A 26,546-nucleotide genomic window follows, 5' to 3' on the forward strand; every position below is an offset into this window, starting at 1 on the left:
TGCTTTTTGTTTTTTGCCGTCCCTCAAATTTTCAGTTGCTTCGTCCTTCCAAAGCGCAAATTTAAGGTTTCCTAGCTCCTTGTATTTTTTTTTTGGAATTTACATTTTTATAGCTACCAAAATTATCCTAGATTAGTCGTGCTAAATGTTTATTTCTTTTTAGGGAACAAGTTTTGTATTTTCCGTTGCATTCTTAAAGTAAAGCATTTAAGCAATTTCATGATCGCCATTTCCAATATATGTACCTGTCATGTCATTTATCCACTGTTACGTTATAAAATTTGTTTGTGAATGTCAGCATAACTATCTAATAAGTGAAAAATTTCTTTAGCAGTGCATTTAATGACTTTGTTTAAATATAATTTGGAAGTGAAGAATACAGGAGAATCGGCTTCATATTTTCTTTCGACACGCTTAAACACTAATTGTGTCAGCAGGTTATTCTTAATAGGTATGCAAATTCCTCGGTTCAGGATTTGCATAGCTTTCAACCAGTAGAAATTTAAATATTGATAGTGCTACATAAGGCCCTTCAGATTTAATTTGGGCATCTTTTTTCATCGGGTCTGGTACAGTGATGTGTATTGAAAACAAAAGAGAGAGGCGGTGGTTGGTAGACCCGTGAGTTTCATAAGCACTGGTGTCGCTTGTTTCAGTCTTTTGTGTTACAAATTCTGGATTCTGAAATAAAGGGAAGGACGGTTTCAATATTTGAGGTCCACAGCGGTAATATAGTTGTCCATCGAAATTTTATTCCCCTGCACTTCATTTACTTTTTAATTGAGTGAAGTGGATGAAGTCATTAACTACCTTCAGTCATGAAGAAAGGGAAAGAAGTGCTGAAGTTCTATGAGGAAGCGGTGTAGTCTTCGTGTGGCATAAGTGATGGTATTTGTAGGAAGAATGGACATGGGAGGATTCGTAATCGCGGAACAAATAATGCTGGAGGGTCAAACATCATTGGAGATTCTGCTGTGTATGCATCTTCACGTCATCTCGATGTCAAGTTTCTACGTGGTTGGGAATCCACGTATGTAAAATAATCATCATTACTTCAGAATCCATTTTTTAAACTCTGTTTTACAAAAATCACTCTACCTGGGAGCTCATTTTTTAATTTCTGTTTTACAAAAATTGTGATTTGACTAATGCCTATGCTATCAAATATAACGATTCTGGTTTGATCTAAGTATGTTGTTATTCAAAGTCATGAAGACTGTATGTCGGATAATGTTTTATCTTATTAGCAAGAGTGTCAAATATAAAGCTCAAAAATAATCTTTAACCTTCCAGACCTTCTCTTTATCGAACATCGTCAGTATTCATTACCACATTCAACGTTAATGGATGTATACCAACACTGGATGGAATACCGAGTTGGTTAAATTGTGAAGGCATTCTTCCACCTGATTTTTACATTATTGGGTTTGTTACTTTCATTTAATGTTGGATAAAGAAAGTGAATCATGTTAAGAAGTTTTTTCTTTCAAGTTATTGGTGACTTTGTACTGTTTCTAGAACTTTTCTGTTTTTCCCTTACATTGAGTATTATCTGTCTCCCAATATTTCCATGGTTATTAACTTTCAGACTTCAAGAAATGGATTTTTCTCCACAAGCTTTCATAATGAATGCATCAACACGACACATGGAATGGAAAGTCATTATCGCCAAATCTTTTCCAAAAGGCACTGATTATGATTTGGTTAGTTTTTTCATTCTCTTTTTTCTAGTTCGAATTTTGAGCTGACTGTTAATCTTTTATATGCATTCAGGTAAGTGAAATACGATTGGTAGGTATATTACTAGCAGTTTACCGACGTATAGGCAGTAAAATCAAGGTACATCCATCCGAAATTGACGCAGTTATGGTACCGACTGGACGATATAATGTATTTGGAAGAGCACTGAGTGATAAGGTATACTTTCTGGTATTTATTTCTTTAATCCCTACTAGGATTAGATATGTTGGCATTACTGAATTCCTAATGTTTCAGTGGAATTATATGACAAATGAAATCTTAAACTTGTTCTAGGAGATAAATGCTTTGAGTATTTGAATACAGCGGCAATTCCATAGGTGATGAAAACAAAAAAGCTTTGATGAATCATAAATGATTTGAGAAAGATATGGGATTATTTTTCAAGAATTGTTTTCATATATTGCAATATGATGTTATCTGAGACAAATGGATTCATAGGGTGCTGTTGCGATCAGCATGTGTATGAATGATACAGCAGTTTGTTTTGTGAACGTACACTTTGCTGCTCATATTGGTGGAAATGAAAAACGCATCTTGGATTATAAGTATGTTCAAGTTTGTAGATAAATTTCTTTTTAAAATTCAAACTTAGTTTGATTATTGACGGAATTCATTCTTGATTTTCCATTTCAATATTCCTATTTCGGTAAATTTCAGACATATAGTCAAAAATATACGTTTTAATAAAAATGGTAAAACTCTTTTCGAACACGATGCTGTTTTTTGGTTTGGTGATTTAAATTTTCGCTTGGATACTGCATATGGTATGAATAACAATGAATTGCGTAAACTATGCAACGATGATGAGGCATTCAGAGATATGCTTGTTTACGACCAGGCAAGTTAACATAATTCGGAAAATTCCAATTATTGAATAATTTTTGTGATTATTAGTGTTGGAGGGTGTTTCAAGATTCTGAGCTTTATTTTATATAAAACGATTTGTTAGATCTTAAAAGTGAATTTGATACTTTTTCTGGTGGTGATGCATAAATTGTAAAATGGAATATTAAACTCTCCGTCTGGCAGGTTAAGTAGTCGTTCACTAATAGTGTCATATTAGAACCGTGGAAATCATATCAAAACAATCTCCTAAGCGTTATTGTATGTGCTAGATAAGATTTAAAGGAAAAAAAGCTTTCCAGTAGTGCTTTTGCATATTTATAACATAGCGAAACATCAATATTTCTTTGTTTTAATACTTTTTTCTTATGTTTTAATACTTTTTTTTTAGTACCGGTATGTTTCAGTGCTTTTTAAATGTCCAACCTTACTAGAAATATATATATATATATATTTTTTTTTCGATAATTTTTGATGGTTGCAGAACAGTCTATCTAGAAAGAGAATTTCCGGATATTGTAAAATTTGACATGATTTATAAGTTTGGTTTAATAGAACTTTCGTATTGATTCAGTGAACTTATTAAATGAGAAGGCTTGATTTTCCTTATAATATTACGGTTATGTTGAAGAATACGAACTGTTTAGCTTAAAAGAGCGATGAAACTCAAAATTATATTTAAAAATTTCAAAGAACCGGAATTTTTGAATTTTCGTCCAACTTTCAAATATGATATTAACTCCGACAAGTGGGATAGCAGGTTGTACCAAATGCTTTTCACTAGTTTTTTCTGTTTTCCTTATTTTAGTAGCTGCTTTAAACTTTTAAAAATCTCAAAATTGATGCATTGTTTAGAGGAGTCGTTCTCACTTTTCGAATATTAGTTATCCGTGTCTTTTGTCATATAGACCTACATGCCCACTTTAATTATTGGTAATTTATATGTTGTGGGTCATCTTATTATGTCAGAGATATCTTTTCCTCTTATTTGCATCTATCTAAGATATTATAATGACTTCATAGCTCTCTCAGCATTCAACTGCTGCTAATCCTCAAGTTGATTATCATTCCATTTACACAGTAAACTAAACTTTCAAATCATAATTTTCATGATTCTTTTTTTCAGCAGAAAAAAACGTGTGCCTGCTTGGTGTGATCGTATTTTATGGTGGAATCAGAAAGGAGTCCACATCAGACAGAAATTTTACGACAGCGTACCATCCATCAGATTTTCAGACCACAGACCAGTTAGGGCTCTTTTTTACTTGGGTGTACGAGAAATCGATCCGACTGAATATGAAAAAACTTACCGAAGAGTGTTCAAGGGAGGGAGTCGTCGTCGTAATGATTATCGCTATAAGAAGGAAGAAACGAAGGAGTGAAATTGTGATTCACATTAGATTTGTCCTCGTGATAATTTTTTTAGTTGTGAATAGTTCAGATCACTGCAGTTAATTTAAGAGGTTAATTCAGTTATTCGCCTCTTTGATTTTCCCAAATTTTGCTTTTTAATTCTCAGCTGTTTTTATCAAATTACTAGCTTTTTAAATTATCAAAAGCTGAATTTTAATAATCGCTCAAGACTTTAGTTTTGGCCAGCATATCTGTTGAAGATTTGTAACTTTAGACTAGCAGAGAAAAATTGTTTCGGAGTTATGCTCCACAGCTAGGATTTTTTCATAGTTGCTCCGATTTATCGCTTTCGCTTTCTGAATTTATCAACAAATCCTTCCTACTGAAAGCTAGTTGCCAATAATTTTTAATGTAATTTGAGAAGCATCTCTACACTGCCAGCAGGCTGTGCTAGTTACCACTTTGAAATGCTTCATCAATAGCAGTTGTAAATAACCAAAGACTTCCCGGTTTATTAAAAAAAAAGAATATTTTAATTAGTTCACTGACTACTATCATAACGATACACTTACGGTTGCTGTAGCGATTACGAATTGTTTTCGTAATATAATTTTAATCGTAATGCGTTATATAGTGATGCACATGCACAATACATGTATACATTTCATATTTACAAAGCTGAACTGAATTGATTTGCCGTGCCTTATTTTTGGCCTTCAATAACTTAGTTTATTGATTTATTTCTTTATATTTGTTCCTTTTACGCTAGTTTTCCTTACATAATGTATTTTCTCGTGATAAGAATGAGTTCGAATAGTACCACACTTGACAAAATTCTTTTTCTTATCATAAAATGATAGTGTCAAAAGCTGCATTAAGGATTCGAAAACTTTCTACAATTTATAGATAGTTTATTCATGGAAAGCATGGTTGGAGAATGACCTTTTACACTGCTGGGAATATCATACCAGCGCTTTCTCGTCGAGATGATATTGAGGAAGTTATGCGTGATTGGGAAAGCAGGTTAGCCTATTTTTTGCAAAATTCAAGAATTCTTGCCGTAGTCGGGCATGTTTTGTAACGGTTAATGAATCTCCGTTGTGGTTACATTTATTATTGACAGCTAATATATACCCATTCCCTACTGTCATTCAATTCCGCAGTTCCTCTTACTTTTCCCAATGCATTATTGCTCATAATTCATATTATATTCATCAGTACATTAGATATAAATTGATCCGTGATTTGTCTTATTGGTTCATTCTAAGGTATTCGACATATATCACAACATCAATATTCATCACAACATTCAATGTCAACGGCCGAATGCCAACTCATGAGGATTTGCCGAATTGGTTAACGTGCGATGGAGCATCTGCACCAGATTTTTATGTTATTGGGTTATTTTTTGTTTTAGTATGCAGTTTCAAAAAGAAGTTCAACCTTTACCGATTTCCAGCAATGTAACATGAGCTATTGTTTCATTGGCTTTTTTGACTGAATGTTCTATCTATCACTTCCAAAGCAAAGGAAATGTACTTTACATCGTATTAAAAGAAAAAATAAAAAAAGGAGCTTTCTTGCAGTTTTGAATCATTAGATATTTATTATGAATTCAAAATAAATTTTTTACAGTTTCTGCATTACTAACAGCAAAGTAAAAATTTCTGGGATGAATGAATTTACAAAACGCCATTATAGATTACAAGAAATGGACCTTTCTCCTCAGGCTTTCCTCATGAATACTTCAGCACGTCACTCTGGATGGCAGATTGTCATTCAGAAATCTCTTCCTACTTCCGCCAACTATATTCTGGTATTAAATTCCTATGTTTTGATATAACTGCACTCATTTTCTTATTTTAGTTGGATTGAGAAAGATCTAAGTTTATCGGCATTGTCTTCTCTCGATTTTTGCTACGTTAGTGTAGTTGCAGCATTTTTGTGATCGGATTATAAAAAGAAAATATTTAGTTTTAATATTCCTTGATGTATTCAAAGTGTTTTTTACAGGTCCAAGAAGCGCATTTGGTTGGTATATTGTTGATGATTTACCGCCGCATTGATTGTGAAGTTCGGGTTGAAAATACAGCAATTGATGTTGAAATTGTACCAACTGGTTTCCCCCTACTGGGTCGTATGGGTAATAAGGTAAGTAATATGGTAGCAGAATGATCATTTGAAAGATAATGGTGATTTTGAAGTGATATGAACAATAGCAGAAGCTCACTTAGTGGTAGTTTTCTTGCATAATTTTGTTTTCTGCATAATATTCACTGATTTTTTAAGTTATTATTCTTATATTCGTGTTTTCAAAATGCTTTTTTAGCCTTAAATCATTGCCGAAGTCGTGTATATCTTGCTATTATGATTAATGAAAAAAGTTTTCAGCATTAGCGAGAAAAGAATTTTTCAGAAAGAAGTGAGATTTTGTTTAATTTCAAAAATTACTTTAGGGTGGTGTGGCTATCAGTTTGCAGATTAATGATAGCTATCTTTGTTTTGTGAATTCTCATTTTGCTGCTGGACAGGAAGAATTGGAAAAAAGAAATCAAGATTACAGGTTAGCCTAGGAGATAAAACAAATATGGTGTAATATATTTATTTACATTTAAAACTAGATATTGCTCAGGGATTTATGGTAATACCATATGTTTCTATTTTAGGGAAATATCACAAGTTCGCTTCCCAAAAAGCAATAAAAGTTTGTTTGATCATGATGTCATATTCTGGTTTGGTGATATGAATTTTCGTCTGGAAACTAATAGTAATTTGAGTAATGATGATTTCCGTCGTCTTTGCTATGACGAGAATGCATTTAGAGATATGATAGTATTTGATCAGGTGAGCTTTTAGAAGTACAGCAAAAAAAAAGAAGAACATTACATATATTATCGTGGTCTTCCTTTCCTAACCTTCTGTATTCAAATTTTGAAGATGATATTTTTAAGATAGTTCAACCTTTTCTGATTCTTTGACGATTCCTAGTCAAGAAACATTCATTTCAGATTAGATCATTTTGGATATTATGTATAAATTGATTATTAAAAATTTTTCCAGCTAAAAAAGCAGAAAAAGCTTAATCATATATTCGTTGATTTTAAAGAACCAGATATTTTAAATTTCCGCCCTACGTATAAATATGATCCTGGAACGACAAGATGGGATACCAGGTTAATTACGAATTTCTTGCTTGCTTCTGACATGACTTCGAATCGATTTTATATATCTTTATTAGTATTATGGGATATACGAAAATACAAATTCAGGACTGCCCATCATGAGATAATATGAAGATTTAGTCTTTTTCTCTTTGTGGTTTTGCTCCGTTTTGCTTTAATTTTTTGCTGAAGTTTTTCCAACTCTGTATGTTCCATTCTTGAATTTTATAGATGTGCCGCTGTCCTGTTGTTTCCAAATAATGTGAGTAGTTATATGTTTCAGTGATAAATGTCGTTGTCCAGCTTGGTGTGATCGAATTTTGTGGTGGAACCGTGATGGAGTGAATGTCCGGCAAAAAGTCTACGAAAGTGTAGAATCGGTGGTATTTTCAGATCATAAACCAGTGCGATCTATATTTTATGTAGAAGTACGGCATGTCGATGAAGCTAAACGGAGTGCTTGTTTGGAGGAAGCTGTACGGGAAGCAGATCGCCGTGCAAATGAGGCACTTCCGCAGATTGAATTATCGCAAAGCGAAGTAAATTAAAAGTATTTCCTGATAAGCTTCAGTTCTAACAGTGACCTAGTGTGTGTGATCAAAGTTATTCTCTAAGCAGCTTCTTAATTTACCTTGAATGTTAAGTGTTAAACACCATTTTGTAGAACTTTCTGTACAGTTTGCAGTCAGTTTAAACTTTCAGGTGGATTTCGGTAAAGTGTATTTTTTTCAAAGTGCATCTAGAACAATAACAATTAAAAATACGGGTAAAACGAAAATTTCATTTTCGTTTGATGCGAGACCAAACCGTATTGCATTATGTGAACCTTGGCTCTCTGTTACACCGCCCAATTCAAGGCTTCAACCGGGTGCCTCCTGTACTATTAGTTTGCAGGTTTTTTCACATACAGTTTCTGTTAAACATTTGCAGAATTTTAATTTGTCAGATGACAAATAAAATTATCCCGTCAAATGTTGTTATTCTTTCTCAGTACTAATGTCATCTCACGCTGAGCGTGTGAATCTTCTAAAAATGGTTTATTATGTCAGCTGATGATTTAGTGTCGAAACAAATCTCTTTGCTGTGGCTTATAAACTTTTAAGTGTGCTTCTAAAATTGGAAATAACTTTCTAGTCTTTTTACAGATTTTAATTGATAAAGCAGTAGCATGGACAATAAATGGAGATGAGAAACTATCGGAAATCCTGGTACTTCGATTGCACCGTGGAAGGCATTATTTTGTTACTGTTTCGGCTTATTATCAGTACAGCGCTTTTGGTTCATCATTTGTTAATCTAATTCATATGGAAAAAAGAAAAACATCTGCATCTGAACTTAATTTGGTATGAAATCTGGTTTTCAGTGAAACAAAATTATTGCTATCTTAAAAGGAAATACAAACTAGTGGGAAAATTTAATAATCTAAAAATAACTAAAAAAAAAAAAAACTAAAAATAAATTAAAAAAAATTACTTAAGCGTGATTTTTTTTTAAAGAATTGAGATGGTAACTTTCACTAGTTAATAGCCGACTGCTGGTCTTAACGCCTCAGTGCTAGATTAATGAAAAAGCTGAAAAAAGAAAGCTGGTGAATAAGTTTGACACATAAATTCTGGTCACAGTTTATGTGGAACTGCGTACTGATTTGCAGTGTGCCTTATAGAGGGATTATTTTTATCTCCTCTTTTCATTTGGAATTTCTTTTCAATTTATTTCCAGACCTATAGTCCTGCATCACTTATATCCGCTGTTGTGGCTGGCGTACCGGAATCTGTTTTTCGTATCAGTGAAGCATTAAAACAAAATGGTTTAGAAAAGATTTGTTTTGATGACCCTTCTGCACACAGCGAATTCATAGCATTACGAAATGCATTAGATACTGGAAAACCAAAAAATTTGTGTAATTTTATTATTTTTCTTGTCTTTCTTTTACTTTATTGGTTGATATTTCCTTTTTTGATTTTTTTTTAAAGATTTGCATTGGTAAATTTGAATTTATTCGGAAAGATCAAGATTTTTAATTGGTTGATAAACTTTGTTCACTTTTCAGTTGAAGCATGCAAATCAGCTTTCAGTATGTATGACACTTTCTTAACACTTATCACATCCTTTAAAGGTATTTGATGTTTGTATTCAAATATTTTGGACCTTTTTTAAAATTTTCAAATATTATGCTTTGTAATAAAGTATTAAGTTATCTCTCTACGCTCTCTCTGGTGTAGACTGCAGTTCATTCTTCTTATGTTTTTAGTCTTCCTTCATGCATCAAGTTTACAGATATCAGCAATTGCTAGAGCTCTGGGCAAGTTTATTCCATTGGGAATGACTGTTGATTTTAGATGATTGAAATTATTTTGGGTATACTATAGATGATAATCTCATTGATAATGTCTTCATTAAAAATCGTATAAACATAGTGAGAGCAAAAGTCTTGTAGTCATCTATTTAGAAAAAAAGTAATATTTATCAAAAGTTTTCATCCTTCTATATTATCATCAGTCTCTTTTTCATGATTTACATGTATTTAATTTAGCATTCATATCCTTAAAAGATTTTACTTTCAGAATCTATAATACCTCCAGCTTTACAAATGGAATGTTTGCGGGCAGCCAGTGACATTAATAGTTGTTGGTCATGTGTTGAGAAATTCCCTGTCGAGAATCGCAATATGTTTATTTATTTTATTGGTTTTGTTTCTGAGCTGGTAAAATGGAATAGCACTGCAAATAGTTAGTTATCTTTTTTTTTTCTTTTGCCTCTTTTTTCCTAGCTTCCCACTTCCATTTTTCTGAACATTATGTTTGAACTGGTTTAGGCTCGAATTTTTTGAATAAATTATTTTTGCATATAATTATTATCTCTAAATTGTACTCTAGTGACTTACAATAAACATGCTTGATTTATGAATTAAGCTTACTCAAAAAAATGCTTAAGAGATTTTATAGGTATACCATTTCTTCCACTTACTGATTTTTTCAAACACAAACCTTTTCACTGTAAAATTTTTTTTCTTCACTGTACTGCAATATCATCTTGTCAATATACCAAATGTAATAACGCTCCCATCCTCATTTCGACTACTCGCATGTTTTTCGAATGTTTTCGAGTTGTACTTTGATTGAGATTCCAATTTTTATTATGAGGAGTGCGTAGCATTTTCTCAATCTCTTGCTTTGCGTCTGCAACATTAACTTCGTTATATACCTTTCTTTGCATAACAATTTGAAAATTCAACGGTAGATTTCCTTTCAGGTCAAATGCAGTTGATAGCTGATATTATATTCAAACGACCGACTGGTGATGGTGGTTGTTTACAGCGTTTAAAATTTTTGGAAACATGTGTATCGGGAAGTCGAGAAGTTAGCAAGAATGCTCCATCAATCTCTATACATTACCAGCACGATGCTGATCTCATTGTTTTGTGAACTCTTTCGAATTATTGTTAATCATTTTTATTAGCCATAATTGATGAATATAATATTTGCAAAAATCATTTAGATTTCTATTTACCTCCTTACTTTTAGTTCGCCATAAAATAATTCCAAGCTTTTATTAAAACACACTAATTCATAAATGTGTTGCAAGTCATTTTTTGTGAAGTTTCTTTAATTTGTTCAGTCTTAAAAATTAGAAATTCCTACCCTTTCTTTCATTGACTAGTTATCTCTCTGTTAGCATTTCATCTACATCATGCTTTCTGCTTCTATGAGGAAATAATTCCTTTAGCATTCATTCGTTTTATCTTTTAAATGACTTTTCCACCTATTAGCTCTTTTTTCGGATATCTATGGAATGTTTTTTATGGCTGTTATTCTAGCTCATCAGCGTGAATTAAAGTTTTATTTCAAGTTGCTGTATTCAGGAAGATGCTTAATAGGCGTCCAAATATATTTTAAAGTGACGGTAATGTACGAGCAAGGCGGGACATAGTTTCAAAAGCTTCATTGCATGGAAGGATGATGTGTTATTTTGATGGACTAAGATTAGATTTGAAATCCGAGTTGCTGTTACGGGTTGCTTTGATTGCAGTACTTGATTAGTATAAATGGTCATAAAGTGAGTTATTTCCGATAAAGCAATCTTACCATTGAGAGATTGGGAGATGCGTTAATCGAGATTTAATAGCGAATCTAAAATAAAGATATGATTGTTTCTGTGCTAGTTGCTGTCCATAGCAAGTATTTGTAGAGAAAGACTATCACATCCTGAGAAAGGGCTGAGCTAAATAGCTTGTTTGGACTTTTGGAATTTAATTTAACCGTGGTGTCAGTAGATGTTGAGTCAAGAGTTCTGTGCAAACTAGAAAATTGTAACTATCTATAGCGTACTTTGTATTTTGGGATTGCAAACAATTTTGTAAATTAAAATATATGGTGGTTTGTTTTGAAGAAATGATGAACATTACGTTATGGATGCAGCAGGCAAAAGAAGTCACTAAAAAAATCTCTGATATGATGTATATGCCACCAGCGGATAATGTTGAGTTAGAAAAGACCTCAGCTGATGCTGCGTCCGAGAAAGTATGTATTGGAATGGAAACTGAAGAAGAAAGTACTGGTTTAAAGGAAGTAGAAAATAAAGAAAATATATCATCGAACAGTGGATTAACGATGAAAATTGAGAATGATAATAATAGCAATCAGAATGCTGGAGGATTAGATCGAAACAAACTTGAAACTAATGCTGCTGCTACTGTCGAAGCTGCAAAGAAATATGCAAGTAAGGGTTTTTTTATAACTTAGATTCGTGATTAGTGGTTAATTACATTGCTGTAGGTTTTCTTCGTTAATAATCCTTTGTAATCTGAATCTTTGTTAACTGCTTGATGGATTGCTTTTGGTAGCGTCAAAATCATGTTACGCTGATTGTTTGTAACACAGAAGATACGTTATAAAATGGCGTTATTAAATCGAAAGAAATTATTGTTTGTTTAAGTGTTTTAAACATGAAAGAAAGGAAATGAAAGAATTAAACATTAACTACATCTTATTTGTTACATCTTATTGTACCATTTTTAGATTCCTTCTTTTCTATGGCAAAAGAGGCAACAACAAAAGCTGCAATTACTGCTGAAGAAACCGCGAAAAAGTTGCAAAATGTTGTTGCTGAAAAAGTATGGGTTTAAAGCATCTTATTCAATACATGCAGTGGTTTTAAATTTGAAAGACATATACATTTCCTTCTGCTTGTTATTACAACGCCAACAAGCTCACATCTTCTGAGTGTAAACATATATGGAAAAATGATCTTTCAACGTTTTTTTTTTCCTGTTATTGTTCGATTAAATAATATTGGGTACTGTATGAAAATTCAACGGACTTCTCCTTTATAATTGTACTAATAATCATTATGACATTATTTTTGCAGACAATAATTGGCAGTTTGGATAAAGAGCAAGCTAAATTCAAAGATGAAATAAATGCAAATAAATTAGCAGCATGTATATTGCCATGGTCCGATCTCCCAGACCAGTGGCTTGCTAAAAAACACATTTTATCACTTTCATTGGTATTTTTTTTTACATTAACATTTACTTTTGAACGCCCTTATCTTTTGCTGTAACATTCTTTATTTTATGCTTTAAATGAAACTAAAGTCAGTTTGACATTTTTTGAAAGATCGATTCTGTGTTACTGAAATATGGTTCGCTAATTCTAGTTTACGTGTTCCGTTATGAGCTGTAGTTTTAAATTTGAAAAGCGTATATATGTTTTTTTCTGCTGTTGCTATGCCAAAATCTCCCATATTTTTTATTGAATTCAAATTCCAATATCTTAAATTCCTTCCCTTTTTGGCAGTTGCTACCATTCTTCCCATATCTAAAATTTTATTAACATTTTCACTTTATTTTTTCAACATATGGGAATTATGCATGTAATTTTTTTATATCGTTTGTGTTACTTGCAGGATGCTCGGAATTTTACTCGTGATCCTCCATCAGAGACGAATTTTGATTTCGCACAGATGCAATCGGTGGCAGCTGCTTTACTAGAAGATGATCCAAATTTGAGAAAAATTAGATTCCAGCTTGTTCCAAAAAAGTATTCTTTGCATTCAGTTCTTCGTGTGATCCAACTTGTTTTCATCCACTGAAAGTTTTTTTTTTCGTACACAAAAAGTCAATGATCAATTTCATTTGACTACTGTTTGATGTAATTTGCTAAGCCTTTTCTAAGATATTATGGTACACGTTTGAAATGTCGTGAAATTTTTGTCTGTCTTAGTCACATCGACGCAGCTCTGATATGAAGCATTTATCAAAGGAATTATTACTAAAATTATAAATCTATGTATTTTCAAGCTTTTTGCAGGCTAAATGAAAAACGTTTTTGGAGAAATTACTTTTATCGTGTTTCACTAGTGCGACAAGCAGCGCTGGGAGAGAATTGTTCACCTGTTCCAGAAGTTCCTGTTTCTTCAAAATCTGTTGAACAAGATGAAAATGTAAAATCGTCCAGCTTAGAAGACAAAGAAGCCGAAGAGAAAAAATTAGAAATAAACAAAAGAGATGAACTTTCAAAAACTAGCACGAAAGAGCAAAACGAAACTGAAAATGAAGACAGTGAGACGAAAAATAAAAAGCTGAATGAAATTCGTGAAAATATTGCTAATGCTACACAAGAAAGTTTGTTTCCGTCGATTTTTTGGTTTTAATTTTTTTTTTTTTTTTTTTTGTTAGCTTCCAGTAAAAACTAACCTCGAAAAGAGATTAATCGTCACATTTCCATTTAATCTACACATTACTCTTTACGATTTATGCTATCCTTCCCGTACGCGACGTATGTTTTTAGCTTATGTAAATCATGTTCTTTCAGTTACTCCAGTGGACGTTATGTTCGCATCTTAAAGAAAAATATCTGATATATCAATATGTCTTATTTTCACGTTGTGTTTAAAAGCTATTTTTTTCTTTTTTTTTTTCAGAGATTGGAGAAGACTTGGAGCGAGATTTGATAAATTCTCTGAATGATTATGAACTGGTAAGCGGTCAAATGGACAGAACAGATGAACAATGGGAAGAGGAAATAACTGAATTACTTAATTCAGCATAAAGAAAATGATCGCATTTTTTAATTTCTTTGAGCTAATGCTATTCGGTTTATTTAAAACATCTCCATGCGGTATTTTATAACCGTATACTATTCGTCAACTTCATTTTAAATTCCTCGTTTTTTTTTTTTTTTTTCATGTGTATTTTGGTAAACATCAATGTCCTGTGCAAGTGAAAAGGAGGTTTTGAATTGTATTCATAATATTCATCATCTGTTCATTTTTCTCAAATAAGTTTATATTTCTGTGTAAAAGACTTGAAGTCTAAAATTATTATTTCTTATACGAGCAATGATAATTATTATTTAAATCTGAAATATGCTTTCGATGTTTCATGTTCATATTTTCCCAAGGCTCTGCCACTTCCTTTGAAAGAGAACAGTAGTTTTTTTTCTAACAGATTATTCCCACTCCTTTTTTCTCAGAACCAATAAATGAGAGAAGTAAAAAAGTTAAGTAAGGCAAACAAATTTCTGAGTTGCAAGTCATTCGAAGCCATGAGCTGGTCTCTCTAAGCTTTCATTACTACAAATTTGTAACAACATCATTTGTTCTTATATATCTTAATCCAGTTAAAATCTAACTGCACAAGTTATGTGATAGCTTTGTACATAAACTCTGTTCTTCACCCAACATAAATTTGAGTAAACCTGCTCTTTGAAAAGTATTGCTGCAGATCTTGAGTTGAGATAAGTGATGAATGATGTTGTTTGGAATTCTGAATATCGAATTTCCATAAGCATTTATTTAAATTAAGAGTTGAAAAGCACCGAATTAACTATGGTACTAGAGAATATATTCTTACGCCAACTTACAAAATTCCAACAAAAGTTTCCACTTAGTTCCCATGACGTATCAATCATACTGTTTAATAACATTTTACCCTGGATCACAATGATTTGTCCACCTGTACCAATTCGCAACACAATGGATTAATAGATAAGAGATACCTATTTTTACTAGTTGATAAAATATGAGTGACGGATTTGCCTTTTCCAAGTCAACTAATCATCCTTCATCACGACAACAAGCTAACAGTAACACCTGCAACAGCCCATTGTTATTGATCCTCTATCCTCCTCTAACCAATCATGTTTACTATTTCCCTCCTGCCACCCTAACGTAATCACATGTATGCATGTGTATGTGTGTCTGTGTCTGTATGTGTGTGCGTGCATGTACATGTTATATATGTGTATGTATGTATGTGTGCATATATATACATATGTATGTATACGTATGCGTATTTTTTCAGCGAAATTGTGATGCAAGCTGAAGCCGTGTTTTGATATTTTCTCTTGTCATCTACCCCACCCCTCTCCCCCCAACTAAACTACCCACCTACTCATCCATCTACTTACCCAGAGAAAATGATAAGTAAAATTCATGTGAGGGTGCGTCGGGTGGTTAGGGACATATCAGTCCTCCCGCACTGCTTGTTTTTATTTACAACTTGGAAGGCAGACAGCTTCACCATACCACCTACCTACTTCGAATTATTTTTTGAATAAAAAAGTTTGCTTTTCTCTGGGTTGTTTTGATTACTAAACGATGTACCTGTATGGATGTGTGCGTCTGTCTGACTGTCTCTGTGTGTCCTCAACCTTTATGTTGCCTAGAGATGGAAAATGATATCTGTTTGATATTGCACATCTCGCTCTTTTAACCAGTCAGGCTAGTCCCATGGCATTTCTGGGATGGAATACGTCTTGAAGATATTTCATGGAATAAATCACTGACGATAATTCAAAATTTTCTTCTTATACATTTCAATGTTGGTAAGACAGTTTCCGTTAGTTAATTATTTAATTAACTTGCTGTCATAGTGATCTGTACTGAGTAGAATACGATAAGTTCATTAGTTCAGTCTTCCGTTCCTACTATGGACATGTGATAAACAGTCGTTTTTTGTTTGCTAAATATTATTGTATTAAATTTTGAGAATTTATTTTTTTTCCTTTTCAGAATTTCAAAAAAGGAATTTGGAAAGCGGTATAGTTCATCAGTGGTACATCGATCTAATATTTGCTCCCGTTTTACGGGATTTTTAAAAGCTAAGATCAGTTCTACTCTTGTGGTCAAGAAAAGTTATGGTTAGTTTTGATTTGATCAAGTTTTTTTGTTTCTCTTTAACAGCAACATTATTATTTCCAATAGCTTAATTTTTAGTGGTGAATTCCTTTGCAAACAGCAAAGGACATTCCGGTTTTTAGTGGATGCTTGTCAGTTTTGTCCTCCAGAGGCTCCTCTATTTTCTATTAGAAGACCAATAATTAGAATCCTATTACTATGTTTAATCTATCTGCTTTTTACCTGAACCAAATGCTGTCTTTTCTTCTTCAGAATTGTGACAGTCTTCAAATAACACTCAGTACTTTACACTTCCGTTAGCGCTACTTCTCCTTTACTTCCAATATTGGCTGCTCCCTTCACGATGAGAAATTGAATTTCTACAGTTTGAGTTAAAGAAATTTTTTTACATTTTTGTCAATATTTTATCTCGTTAGCCTATTAAAAAAAACATCACATTGATGTTTTTTTTTTTTTTTCTGTACTTCGTCTTACAATATTAAAAATAGCGAAATGCAAGTATTTTTACTTTGTTATTTGTGTCTCTCCCATGATGACAATAATGTTTGGAGGTTTTTTCTTCTTTGCATTTGTACAGTTAGGCAAGTTGTTTTTGATAATAGGCAATTTTATTTTTGTTATTAATTGCTTTCTGTAATTGACATTCTTGGCTTGTAAGGAATCGTATTTCTGAAAAAGGGAACAACAACCAGAATTGTTAGCTAGCTGTTTATTTAACAAAAAAGGAAAAGAAATTTTACGAGTGGAATGTTTTCGCTCAAATGAATTGGCATTTTCCGGAATGTATAAGGAAGGGGATTTCTTTCTCTTAACAATTGAATAGCCAGTTTGTTATCATAAATGAATGACATTTTATCAATTTTTCTTTAAAACTTCGAGTCACTTGTCCTATCAAACGAATTCAAAAAAAAAAAAATTAAGATCTTTAATTCATTGATATTACAAAATATGATGTGGATTGGAAGTTCATCGCATAATCGATGACATTGTCGCCTTTCGCGTTGAAGTTACTTGCCATCTATAAACTTATCGGCAAATAACCATCTCTACAGAATTTCTTCTCATAACCTCTTATTAATAATCATCATTCAGCAATCGTTATAATTACTTTTATTTTCTTTTGGAGAGTTAAAATTCGAATAAAAATTTGAACAGTATCCTATAATAATGGAATGAAAATGTAATTCTGCCTCTGTTGATCAATACTCATTGATATGTCATATGCTGCTAAGTTCTATATTCCAATCTGATTTGAGTCTATTAATATTAGTATTCTTAAGGATGTGAGAGTATTTCATTTACAAAATAATTCTTCAATCCTATTCTTCTCCAAATCACATAAATGATAAACAAAAGTCTACTGATAAGCAAAAGTTCATGCTTCACGATATCATGCATAAACACATTAATATGAATATATCTGCTATTCGTTCATATAAAGATTTCATAATTGTTTTGAATATTTATATATTTGTTAAACAAGAGTATTAAGAGTATTTTTCATTTGAATTCATTAAGAATTTAGTATTGGCGGTTGTAATTCGGATGATGTAAACATATTCACATGACACATAAGGAAAACAAGGAAGCCTACAACTATAAATAATGCAGAGATAGGACGAGAGAGAGAGAGAGAGGGAAAGCTCTTTGATTTAGTTCAATTTGATTTGGAGTAAATTTTGTTGAAGAAAGCAACATCACCCATATTCATTAACATGATTTTAATCGTTTGCTGGGTTAGTTGTTGATAACTTAAGGATCGCATATTTTCATCTCTGGTCTTATCTTGCAAAATAAAAGTAAACGAAAGTTGGTTGGTAAGAAAATGGGCTGTTAAGAAATGGGGAAACAACTATAAGAGCAGCTAGCGGATGAATGTCATCGTCCGGGAAAGATGAAGGAAGGAAGTGGTTAGGCTGCAGCACTCCTTACCATGTTAATCTGTTTGTTTGTACCTTATCATCCAGCACATCGTATTCAGTACACCAAACAGGTGGCGAAAGATTCAGCGCATTTTGTCTGCTACTTTTAGTTAAATTTCTAAATGAAAATTGTTGAACTGTACTGAAACCACTTTATGTCGTGCGGAGATATATGAGGAAGTTTCGATTACCTTATTGAGAAAAGGTTAGTTTGAATGAAGCTCAAATTTTCTGTTGTACATACATGTTGTAGATACGTGTTTATCAAATGCTAACAGTAAAAATCTATTTGCATTCAGCTTTTTTTTTTTGTTTTTTTCTGATACTTGAAGGTAATTTATTTGTAGGTTTTCGAAACGCCAGAAACGGAATTTCGAAATCGAATTGGTTCACGTGAGGAGAAAGCGATCGTACGGGAAGGCTCCATTGGTAACGATTCGAAAATACGCTCCGCCTTGACAAGCGTTTTGGCAAAAAAAAATGGCGAAAAATATAACTTTTTTGAAGATGAACAAGTGAGAATCCATATGCTCACTCAAAAAGCAGTCAACAGCACGCTATATGGAATAAAGATGATAATATTAGATTCGAACAATTGAAAATAATGCTCAGAGATGATCTTTTGTTGATTGCTCTCAAAAATTAATCAAAATAAGTTTACCTGCGTAAATTTTAGCAGTTATCTGAAATTAGAACGATTTTATCAGTATAGCGTTTTCTGCTGGAACAGATTTATGTAGTGAAATGCTAACTGCTCATATTGCTTTTCTGCTTTAATTGATAATTGCTAGCAAGGAGGGTTTGCGCTTTTTAAAGGATTCGCTTGTCCATTTAGAAATGAAAATAACAAGAAAAAAAGCCTATAATAAATAAGTGGTGGGAAATTATTGGACAAAGGTATATGTTGCAGAACTTACATAAAATGTGATATACGTGCATCATTTTTCTGAAAGAATTGAACTTATCTTGTTTTATACCTTTGTGGTAGTATATACTCCATTGTTTCACCAACTTACCACATAGTGTCAGTTGGTGAAACATAGTGACCATAGTGACCAGTTGAAGTTTCGATTAACATGTCTAATGTATATGAGATACAGTGATGTTTTATGACAGCTTACTGGTGCAGTTTTTCAAAACGTCAGCTATTGCATTGCAGGTGCGAAAAACGGGTTCAATTTTCGAAAGGCGGAAGGATATGCAATATGTCAAAGAGGCATTACCACGTGCACGCTTAAATGGTTTTCATATAAAGGTTTAAATTTATTTTTCGATTTTGATTTGTTTTCTCTCTTTATATTGATATTTTAGAAAGATATTTTTGTACAGTTATGATGAACTTTGCTGATAAATGAATGAGGTTTAAATTAATTTTATATCATTTGTTTAAATTAATTTTATATCATTGTTTCAAGATGGTTTGGTTATTTGACATAAGTAAAATTGCTAGATTTATTTTGATAAAGACAACAAACAAAAAGTAAATGGGTGGAAGAATTTAGAATAGCTCTAATAAATTAAATTTTAGATGGAAGATGACTGTCCGCAAGGTGGCGATGATACAAGGTTATCCGTACTTCGTGCTCTCGGAACGCACAACTGTCGAACAGTACCGTGCGTTCTTTGTGAGCGAAATTTAGTTGTTTACGACAGATATCCGCTCATCGATGGTACCTTCTTTCTTTCGCCAGTACAACACTCCAAAGTTGCAGTTAGCATGAAATTTGAGTCCAAGCAAGTTTGCATTTCTTCACCTCAGATCTTCTCCACTCTATTATAACCTTCGTGTCGTTGTCTGTTATATACTTCGTAACTACTATGTTGTGCACTTCTTGAGTTATCAATTCTTCAGTGACCATATGCTTTCTTTGGTAACATTTTGATTGTATTTTTTCTAAAATCTGAACTCTACTGATTTTGGAGTTAATTTCCCAAAATTAGTACAATGCAAATGAACGGTTGTTCATGTTAGACTTCTTGCTGCATCAAATATATTTATTCTGTGACTTTCGAAGTAGGCCAAAGAAGGAATTTTCATTTCAGGACTGGTTATTTGCATGCAATTTGCATCACATGCATGCACACCGAGTGGAAATGTCCCGGTTGTGGTAACAGTGGATGGTTTCTTGGTTCGGCGTTAATTGTAGGAACACTGTACACTTACGACGTTTTGTCAAGTACCATTTGTTGTATACCAGTTTGCAGACATTGTCGTGCACTGTCGCTTATATGTACATAATATGCAAAAGAGTATAAATATTAGGAGCAGTATGAAGCAAATAATATTTTGTTATGCATTGTTGATATGCTGTTTGTATTTTTAGATTTTCGTGTTTTTTGTGTTTTTGCATTCTAAAGAAATTCTCCAAGTGATAGCAAATTTAGGATTCTGTCACTCTTGTAGTGAAGTTGGATTCAGTTTTTTTTTTTTCTTTATTGAAGTTTTTTCATATAAATGATACTTTGAATTTGCTAGAGTCATAATAGGAAGTAACACTGTTTGAAAAAACTGATTGTTATGAATACGTAAATGAATTTAAAGGCCACCTATAAAATTAAGAAATACTGTACTGGTCATTACTAAAACTGTTAGATTACTTTTAATTATTAATATATAGCAGTTACTTATTATCTTTTTTAAAAAAGTGGGAACGACAGTATCTGTAATTATTTATCTATAGTATTAAGCAATGAAATGAGAAGTTTGAGAAATTAAATTTTACGGATATGCATAAAACAAAACTTTAGCAAGCATACCTCATTAATTTCTTCTACCTCAAATTGTTATTGTATCATAATTTCCTTTATATTTGCTTGTAGTGTTTTTGGGATAATAAATCCCGACAAAGTATTTTTAGGATAGTTTATTCTCCATTTCCTGATTTCGTTTTTTTTTTTTTTTTTTTTTTTTCTCAACCAGAATGGCAGGAATTGATTTACATTGTACTTAATTCCAGCTCTTAAATTTAGTTTTTGCTTTTTCCTGTATGTACGCATCAAAATTTTTCACTTATTTCTTTATTTCCTACACACATTAATTGTATATAAAAAGTTATTACTATAATACTTGAAGAAAATTTCGAAAATTACAGGCCTTATTGCTGAATCTTGTAATACATAGGCGCTGATGTAAATATTGTATATTTAATAAATCAGAATGACTACTGGTCTTGAACTATTTACTTTGTTGTAAAATTGCAGTTGTTACAGTTCTATCATTTGCCGTAACAGCTGATAGTGCTTTATATACATCAGTCACTTTTCTGATCCCTATTACCTGATCCAGAAATAAGATTGGATCGCAAAGAGTGACTGAATTTGATTTTACCTGATCAACGTTGATATCAGTTGTGACATGGTTGAGTTGCATCATTCAGCGTAACTTTAATCTTATTTAATACTGTCCTGAAGTGTGAAGTATTTTTGCTAATCCAGTAATACTATGAAGATGGCTTGACTTGTAACCAAGCTGTAAAACAAATCGATATTTGGGGAAGAATACGCTTGAAGAACGTCGTGCTTCCGATATTTATCGTTTGATTTTCTATCACAGGTTTTGGTAAGATTTTTTTTGTTTGTAACAGATTGCAAATTTTACAGCATTCATTTAGTAATGAATTTTATAGAAACCTGATAAGAAGTAATCATCGACTGATTTAAAGAGGGAGACGGGTTCAAATGAATTAAAGGAAGATCGTCATTATTGACTATCATACTATAAGATCTGGTAATGGTCATACTGTCGTCATATTATTCCTAATCATTAACACATTTCAGCACCGATCATTCTTTTCAAAAAAAGAAAAGTGAAAATGACGGTGTTCGTAATTACCTTTTCCACTTTGTCGAACAAAGATCGAACATCGATGACTACTGTGACTCTTAAATTAAGTACAAATACGCTTTTTTAAACAGGAATGCATTAGACAGTATGACTTATTTCTTCAAATTATCGCATTTGTCTACTTATATTTCGAAAAATTATGGAAAAAAGGCACATATACAGTTTGTTTACTCCGAGTCATACTTCGTCATATTATTCCTAATCATTCCTAATCACAATCATTCCGGTAAGTATAATATGTATAAATCTGGTAACTGATCTGATTAAGTTAATGAAAATGTTGCAGATGAATAAACTATACCTGATATTTGTGCACTCTCATGAAACGAAAAACGTCCGTTGATGTTATTTACATTTGCACAAATTCTGATGAAATACAAAAGAAATTTGCATCATGTAGGGATTACAGTAAGCTGGCTCTTTTTCTATAATGTTTATGATAATGTATATTTCATTATATATATTTGAAATTTAACAATTGTAAAATGAGAGCAAAAAGTAGAGTTCCTAATTCATTCTTATTTAAACTTGAGTAACTGATTATTGTTATTCGATATGAGTATTTTATATGAATATCGTTTAATATTTTCACTTTATAAATGATAATCTTGTATTGCTGAATTAACAAATTTTCTACTCAAATACATTAAACAAAGATATTTTACATTAGAGCTTTTTCTTAGTTATGAACTTTGACCTATCTAGAGTTTTGATAATATAGTCAAGGAAGATATTAGTATGATGATATCTAAATAGACTCGTGTTGCTCCCAAATAACCCCGATAAATAATCGCATTGGATCAAATTCATGAAATAAGGGAGAACTAAGAAGGTTAGGAGGATAAGCAGTTCGTGGCCGACCTCCTGCCGAGATCCTCATGTAATCATCTTTCACCTTTCAATCCCTCATCATTATATTGTTCGCCTTTCAACCAGTAGTCAGATGATTTGTCACAACTTCATCCAAATCATTCTGTCACTCATAAATTTAAATTTCTCAAAAAATTTCTTGTTGAATTGATGTTCATTCCTTTTCAATATTTTGTGTTTGATAAATTCAGTTGTTACATCATATCATATGGGTCAGCAAATAATCATATATAATAACAACGCAATGATTTATTGCATGAATTTAATACTTTGGAATTTCTGAGTCCCTTATTTCATATAAATGATTAATGACAAGGAAGAAAGTGATAAAACATTTGATCATTGAGCTTAAAAGGAGCGGATGCACACAAAAATTTGTATAACCTTTTTAAGATCTAATAACATGTATTATAAAAAGTTAATTCTTGTGTTTTTGAATTTAGATGGTCATCTGGCCTAATAGTTAAAAGAAAAGTGTCATACATTAGCAAAAAAAGATCGAATACATCCAGATAGGAAAGCTGATCAAAAAAGAAAAGTCGATTTTCTACGTGTAACAAACATAAATCATCCTCTTTACTTTTATGTTTCTCATACGAATTTCATCAACCATTCAATGATATATTCTCAATAAATGTTTACCAAAATGTTTACTGTATGTGTTGAACATTCGTCATTCTGAAAGAAAAGTACCATTAGTATTTGATGTTAGAACAATAGGATTTGCATGTTGTGTGGACAGTGTGCCATTGAATAAACACAGCAATAATCCTGTGGCGATGCTTAAGTAAATAAATTTACGTACATACTGATAGGTAAGATTTTCTTTTTTTTTGAAAAAAAAAGTAAACGAAAATTACACGGTGTCGCATGCAAAAATGACTTACAGTTGTAGATTTGCATGCAGTATGGGGTTGAATGTATTGCATGGCGAAGAAAGGATGTTAATGAATAAGCAAGAATTTTAGCTTGCGACAATACAAAATGAAAGGAACAAACTTTGCAGTGTTGATTTGCAATTTATTGAACTTCTCGAAATGTTTCGAAAATAAATTTAACTTAAAACTTTTGGAAGCGCTTTACGACACTCCATTATCTTTCATCTATTTATGGAAATAAGTATGAAATGAATTAGTATGAAGCGATGGATACATTATGAGATTATTAAACTCTGAATTAACAGAAAAATGAATAAATGGATGGATTTGATACAATTTAACAGAAAAAAGAAAAATGTACTAGCGCAAAATCAAAAGAAATTAGGAGAATGAGAAGTAAAGACTTGGCGTATTTAGATTATAGAAGAATTCCGGATTTCAAGTAATCAAAGATGAGATAATCAGGAAAGTTTTAGTTGGTATCATACACTACTAAACGAAATGCAACCCGATTCCATCTTTGTTTTTTATTTTCTGTTTCTTTCAGAGTTTCTTCTAAGGTGGTCGGGTTGGTGATGATGATGATGATGATGATGATGATGATGATGATGATGATGATGATGATGATGATGATGATGATGATGATGATGATGACGATGATGATGATGATGATGATGATGATGATGATGATGATGATGATGATGATGATGATGATGATGATGATGATGATGATGATGATGATGATGATGATGATGATGATGACGATGATGATGATGATGATGATGATGATGATGATGATGATGATGACGATGATGATGATGATGATGATGATGATAATGATGATGATGACGATGATGATGATGATGATGATAATGATGATGATGATGATGATGGAACGGAGCATTGATGTTTCTTCTACTGCTGGATGATGTTTATATTAGCCAATCTGGAGCTTTTTTCAATTCTCACTATTTTTGTTGCGTATTTTTGTGAGATTTCGAGACGATAAGCATCCACCAGGTGACGCCAGACCACTCCTTTTCGTTGCTTCTATGAAACCAAATAATCATTTTCTATTCACTTATGAAAAAGAAGAAAATCATTTCTCTTTCTCTTCTTGCTATATATATTTTATAAATTTCAAGCATTTTTCTGGCTCATTTCCTTTACTCCAAAAAAATATTGTGTTTGTTGACAAAAGGAAAAAATTTAGTTTAAACTTTATTTTTATCGAATTGAAAAATTCTGGTTTTAAAATGTTTTCGATTTAAAGTGAATTTTGGAACAGAATTTTTCACATGTTGCAAACGTATTCGTATTCCATTCGCATTAATTGTCAATTTCAAATTATTCAATTAAACGATCTACCTTAGAAAATAAAATTATAAGGATTTCAGATTAGAAAAATGCAAATGTATTCTCTTTCAATTCATTGCTTGAACGAACAATTATTTTTTGATGATCATTGATGACTTCTTAAAAATAAAAATAAATTTTGAGATTGTTGAAACTGGAGTCATTTTAGACTGTTATCAGTGTCAACATAATGATTGTCTAATGAGTATGAGTACCACATGACAACAGGTAACAAATGAACATTTGAATTATGAGCTGTTTGACAGGTGGAAAGGTTGTTTTAGATTGTAAGGAAACGAGGTGGAAAGGAGGACATATCCTTGAGAAGTCAATGTTCTTCTGATCTATTTGGGGTCCCATTTTTCGCTTTTCTCTTCATCATCACCCATTAATAATCGTTCATGCGCGAAAATTTGAGCAATAGTAATAATAATTGGTGGGAAGGAGTAGGTAAGACTTCCTTCTATATCCTTATTCATCAGCTGAGACTACTTACACTAATTAGCTGAATGATGTGCGCAACAATTTCAATAGATTTTTATTGAAGTGAATCATTTCGCATCCACGGCATCAGCCAATATCGTATATCGTTCATTCTTTCACTAAAGGAATTATAACTGTGTGACAGTTTAGCACCAAGATTTTGTACTTTACTTCAAAGTAGAAATAAATAAAAGTAATTTTCTTGATTTGAAATTTTATATTGATCTAATAGCATCGCCTGCATCAGTAATGCACCATAATTATCTATTTCAATGTTCACAACAAAAATGAAATTTTCAAGTAGAACGATAAATAAACTGCATTAATTATCACCAACATTAATTAGTACTATCACTAAAATAGTAGTTATGATCAGTTCATCTACCATCATTTATCATTACTTCTAAATCAATGATAATGCAACAAACATTATCGTTACTGTTAATGCAATTGAAATCAATGTTATGGTTTTCATTATTGCAATTTTCATTGTTATCATAGCAAATGAAATCGCAATATAATTCATACATTTCTTTTATGATAAATGATATATGAAATGCGAAGTAATATTAATGAATTACTGTTGAAGTCAAAAAGAATCAAGAAACACACTGATTCGACAGCCAAAATTGTTAGATAAGCAAAATACAATTAGCACATAAATTTAAATTCAAACTGATAATATCACACTCACTTCAATTTTACATCTTATTTACCTGCTTGATTTGTACATGTGCTTATTATACCATAAGACTAATGACTAAACACATCCCGAAATTTATGTTAATTTAAATATTGTATTAAATAATGCATGTAAGAATAAGAAAAAAAATGCTTAAATTATTAGCATTTTTCAAAAAAAAAAAAAACAATGGTACGAAAATGAGTAAATAGATATTTAGGTCCGTTGCTTTTTTCTTTATATAATCTTATC

General features: G+C 32.0%; 4 protein-coding genes across 4 annotated transcripts; all 4 read left to right on the plus strand.

Moving 5' to 3' along the window:
* Positions 1-577: 577 nt before the first annotated feature.
* On the plus strand, positions 578-3,986 carry Bma-ocrl-1.2 (Uncharacterized protein; the record flags this gene model as incomplete). The annotated part of the gene is made up of 9 exons (XM_043080309.1): positions 578-621; positions 899-1,030; positions 1,294-1,425; positions 1,589-1,703; positions 1,774-1,917; positions 2,200-2,306; positions 2,419-2,587; positions 3,252-3,364; positions 3,731-3,986. The coding sequence occupies 9 exons, from the start codon at positions 578-580 to the stop codon at positions 3,984-3,986; spliced, it is 1,212 nt and encodes a 403-aa protein (XP_042936243.1).
* A 908-nt stretch (positions 3,987-4,894) lies between these two features.
* On the plus strand, positions 4,895-10,543 carry Bma-ocrl-1.1 (Uncharacterized protein; the record flags this gene model as incomplete). The annotated part of the gene is made up of 14 exons (XM_043080310.1): positions 4,895-4,980; positions 5,226-5,357; positions 5,659-5,773; positions 5,971-6,108; positions 6,414-6,520; positions 6,624-6,801; positions 7,018-7,130; positions 7,402-7,657; positions 7,821-8,012; positions 8,264-8,461; positions 8,838-9,018; positions 9,169-9,234; positions 9,683-9,847; positions 10,371-10,543. The coding sequence occupies 14 exons, from the start codon at positions 4,895-4,897 to the stop codon at positions 10,541-10,543; spliced, it is 2,100 nt and encodes a 699-aa protein (XP_042936244.1).
* A 966-nt stretch (positions 10,544-11,509) lies between these two features.
* On the plus strand, positions 11,510-14,170 carry Bm2244 (Uncharacterized protein; the record flags this gene model as incomplete). The annotated part of the gene is made up of 6 exons (XM_001901081.2): positions 11,510-11,837; positions 12,137-12,231; positions 12,486-12,626; positions 13,026-13,159; positions 13,430-13,743; positions 14,043-14,170. The coding sequence occupies 6 exons, from the start codon at positions 11,510-11,512 to the stop codon at positions 14,168-14,170; spliced, it is 1,140 nt and encodes a 379-aa protein (XP_001901116.1).
* Positions 14,171-16,258: 2,088 nt separating this feature from the next.
* Positions 16,259-20,420, plus strand: Bma-cri-1 (Uncharacterized protein; the record flags this gene model as incomplete). Its single annotated transcript, XM_043080311.1, has 5 exons — positions 16,259-16,261; positions 18,529-18,696; positions 19,341-19,436; positions 19,710-19,909; positions 20,225-20,420. 5 exons carry the CDS (start codon positions 16,259-16,261, stop codon positions 20,418-20,420), a joined length of 663 nt encoding a protein of 220 aa, XP_042936245.1.
* Between the last annotated feature and the right edge of the window lie 6,126 nt (positions 20,421-26,546).

Source organism: Brugia malayi (assembly GCF_000002995.4).
Source record: "Brugia malayi strain FR3 genome assembly, contig: Bm_v4_Chr3_scaffold_001, whole genome shotgun sequence".
In the NCBI taxonomy this organism is placed as follows: Eukaryota; Metazoa; Nematoda; class Chromadorea; order Rhabditida; family Onchocercidae; genus Brugia; species Brugia malayi.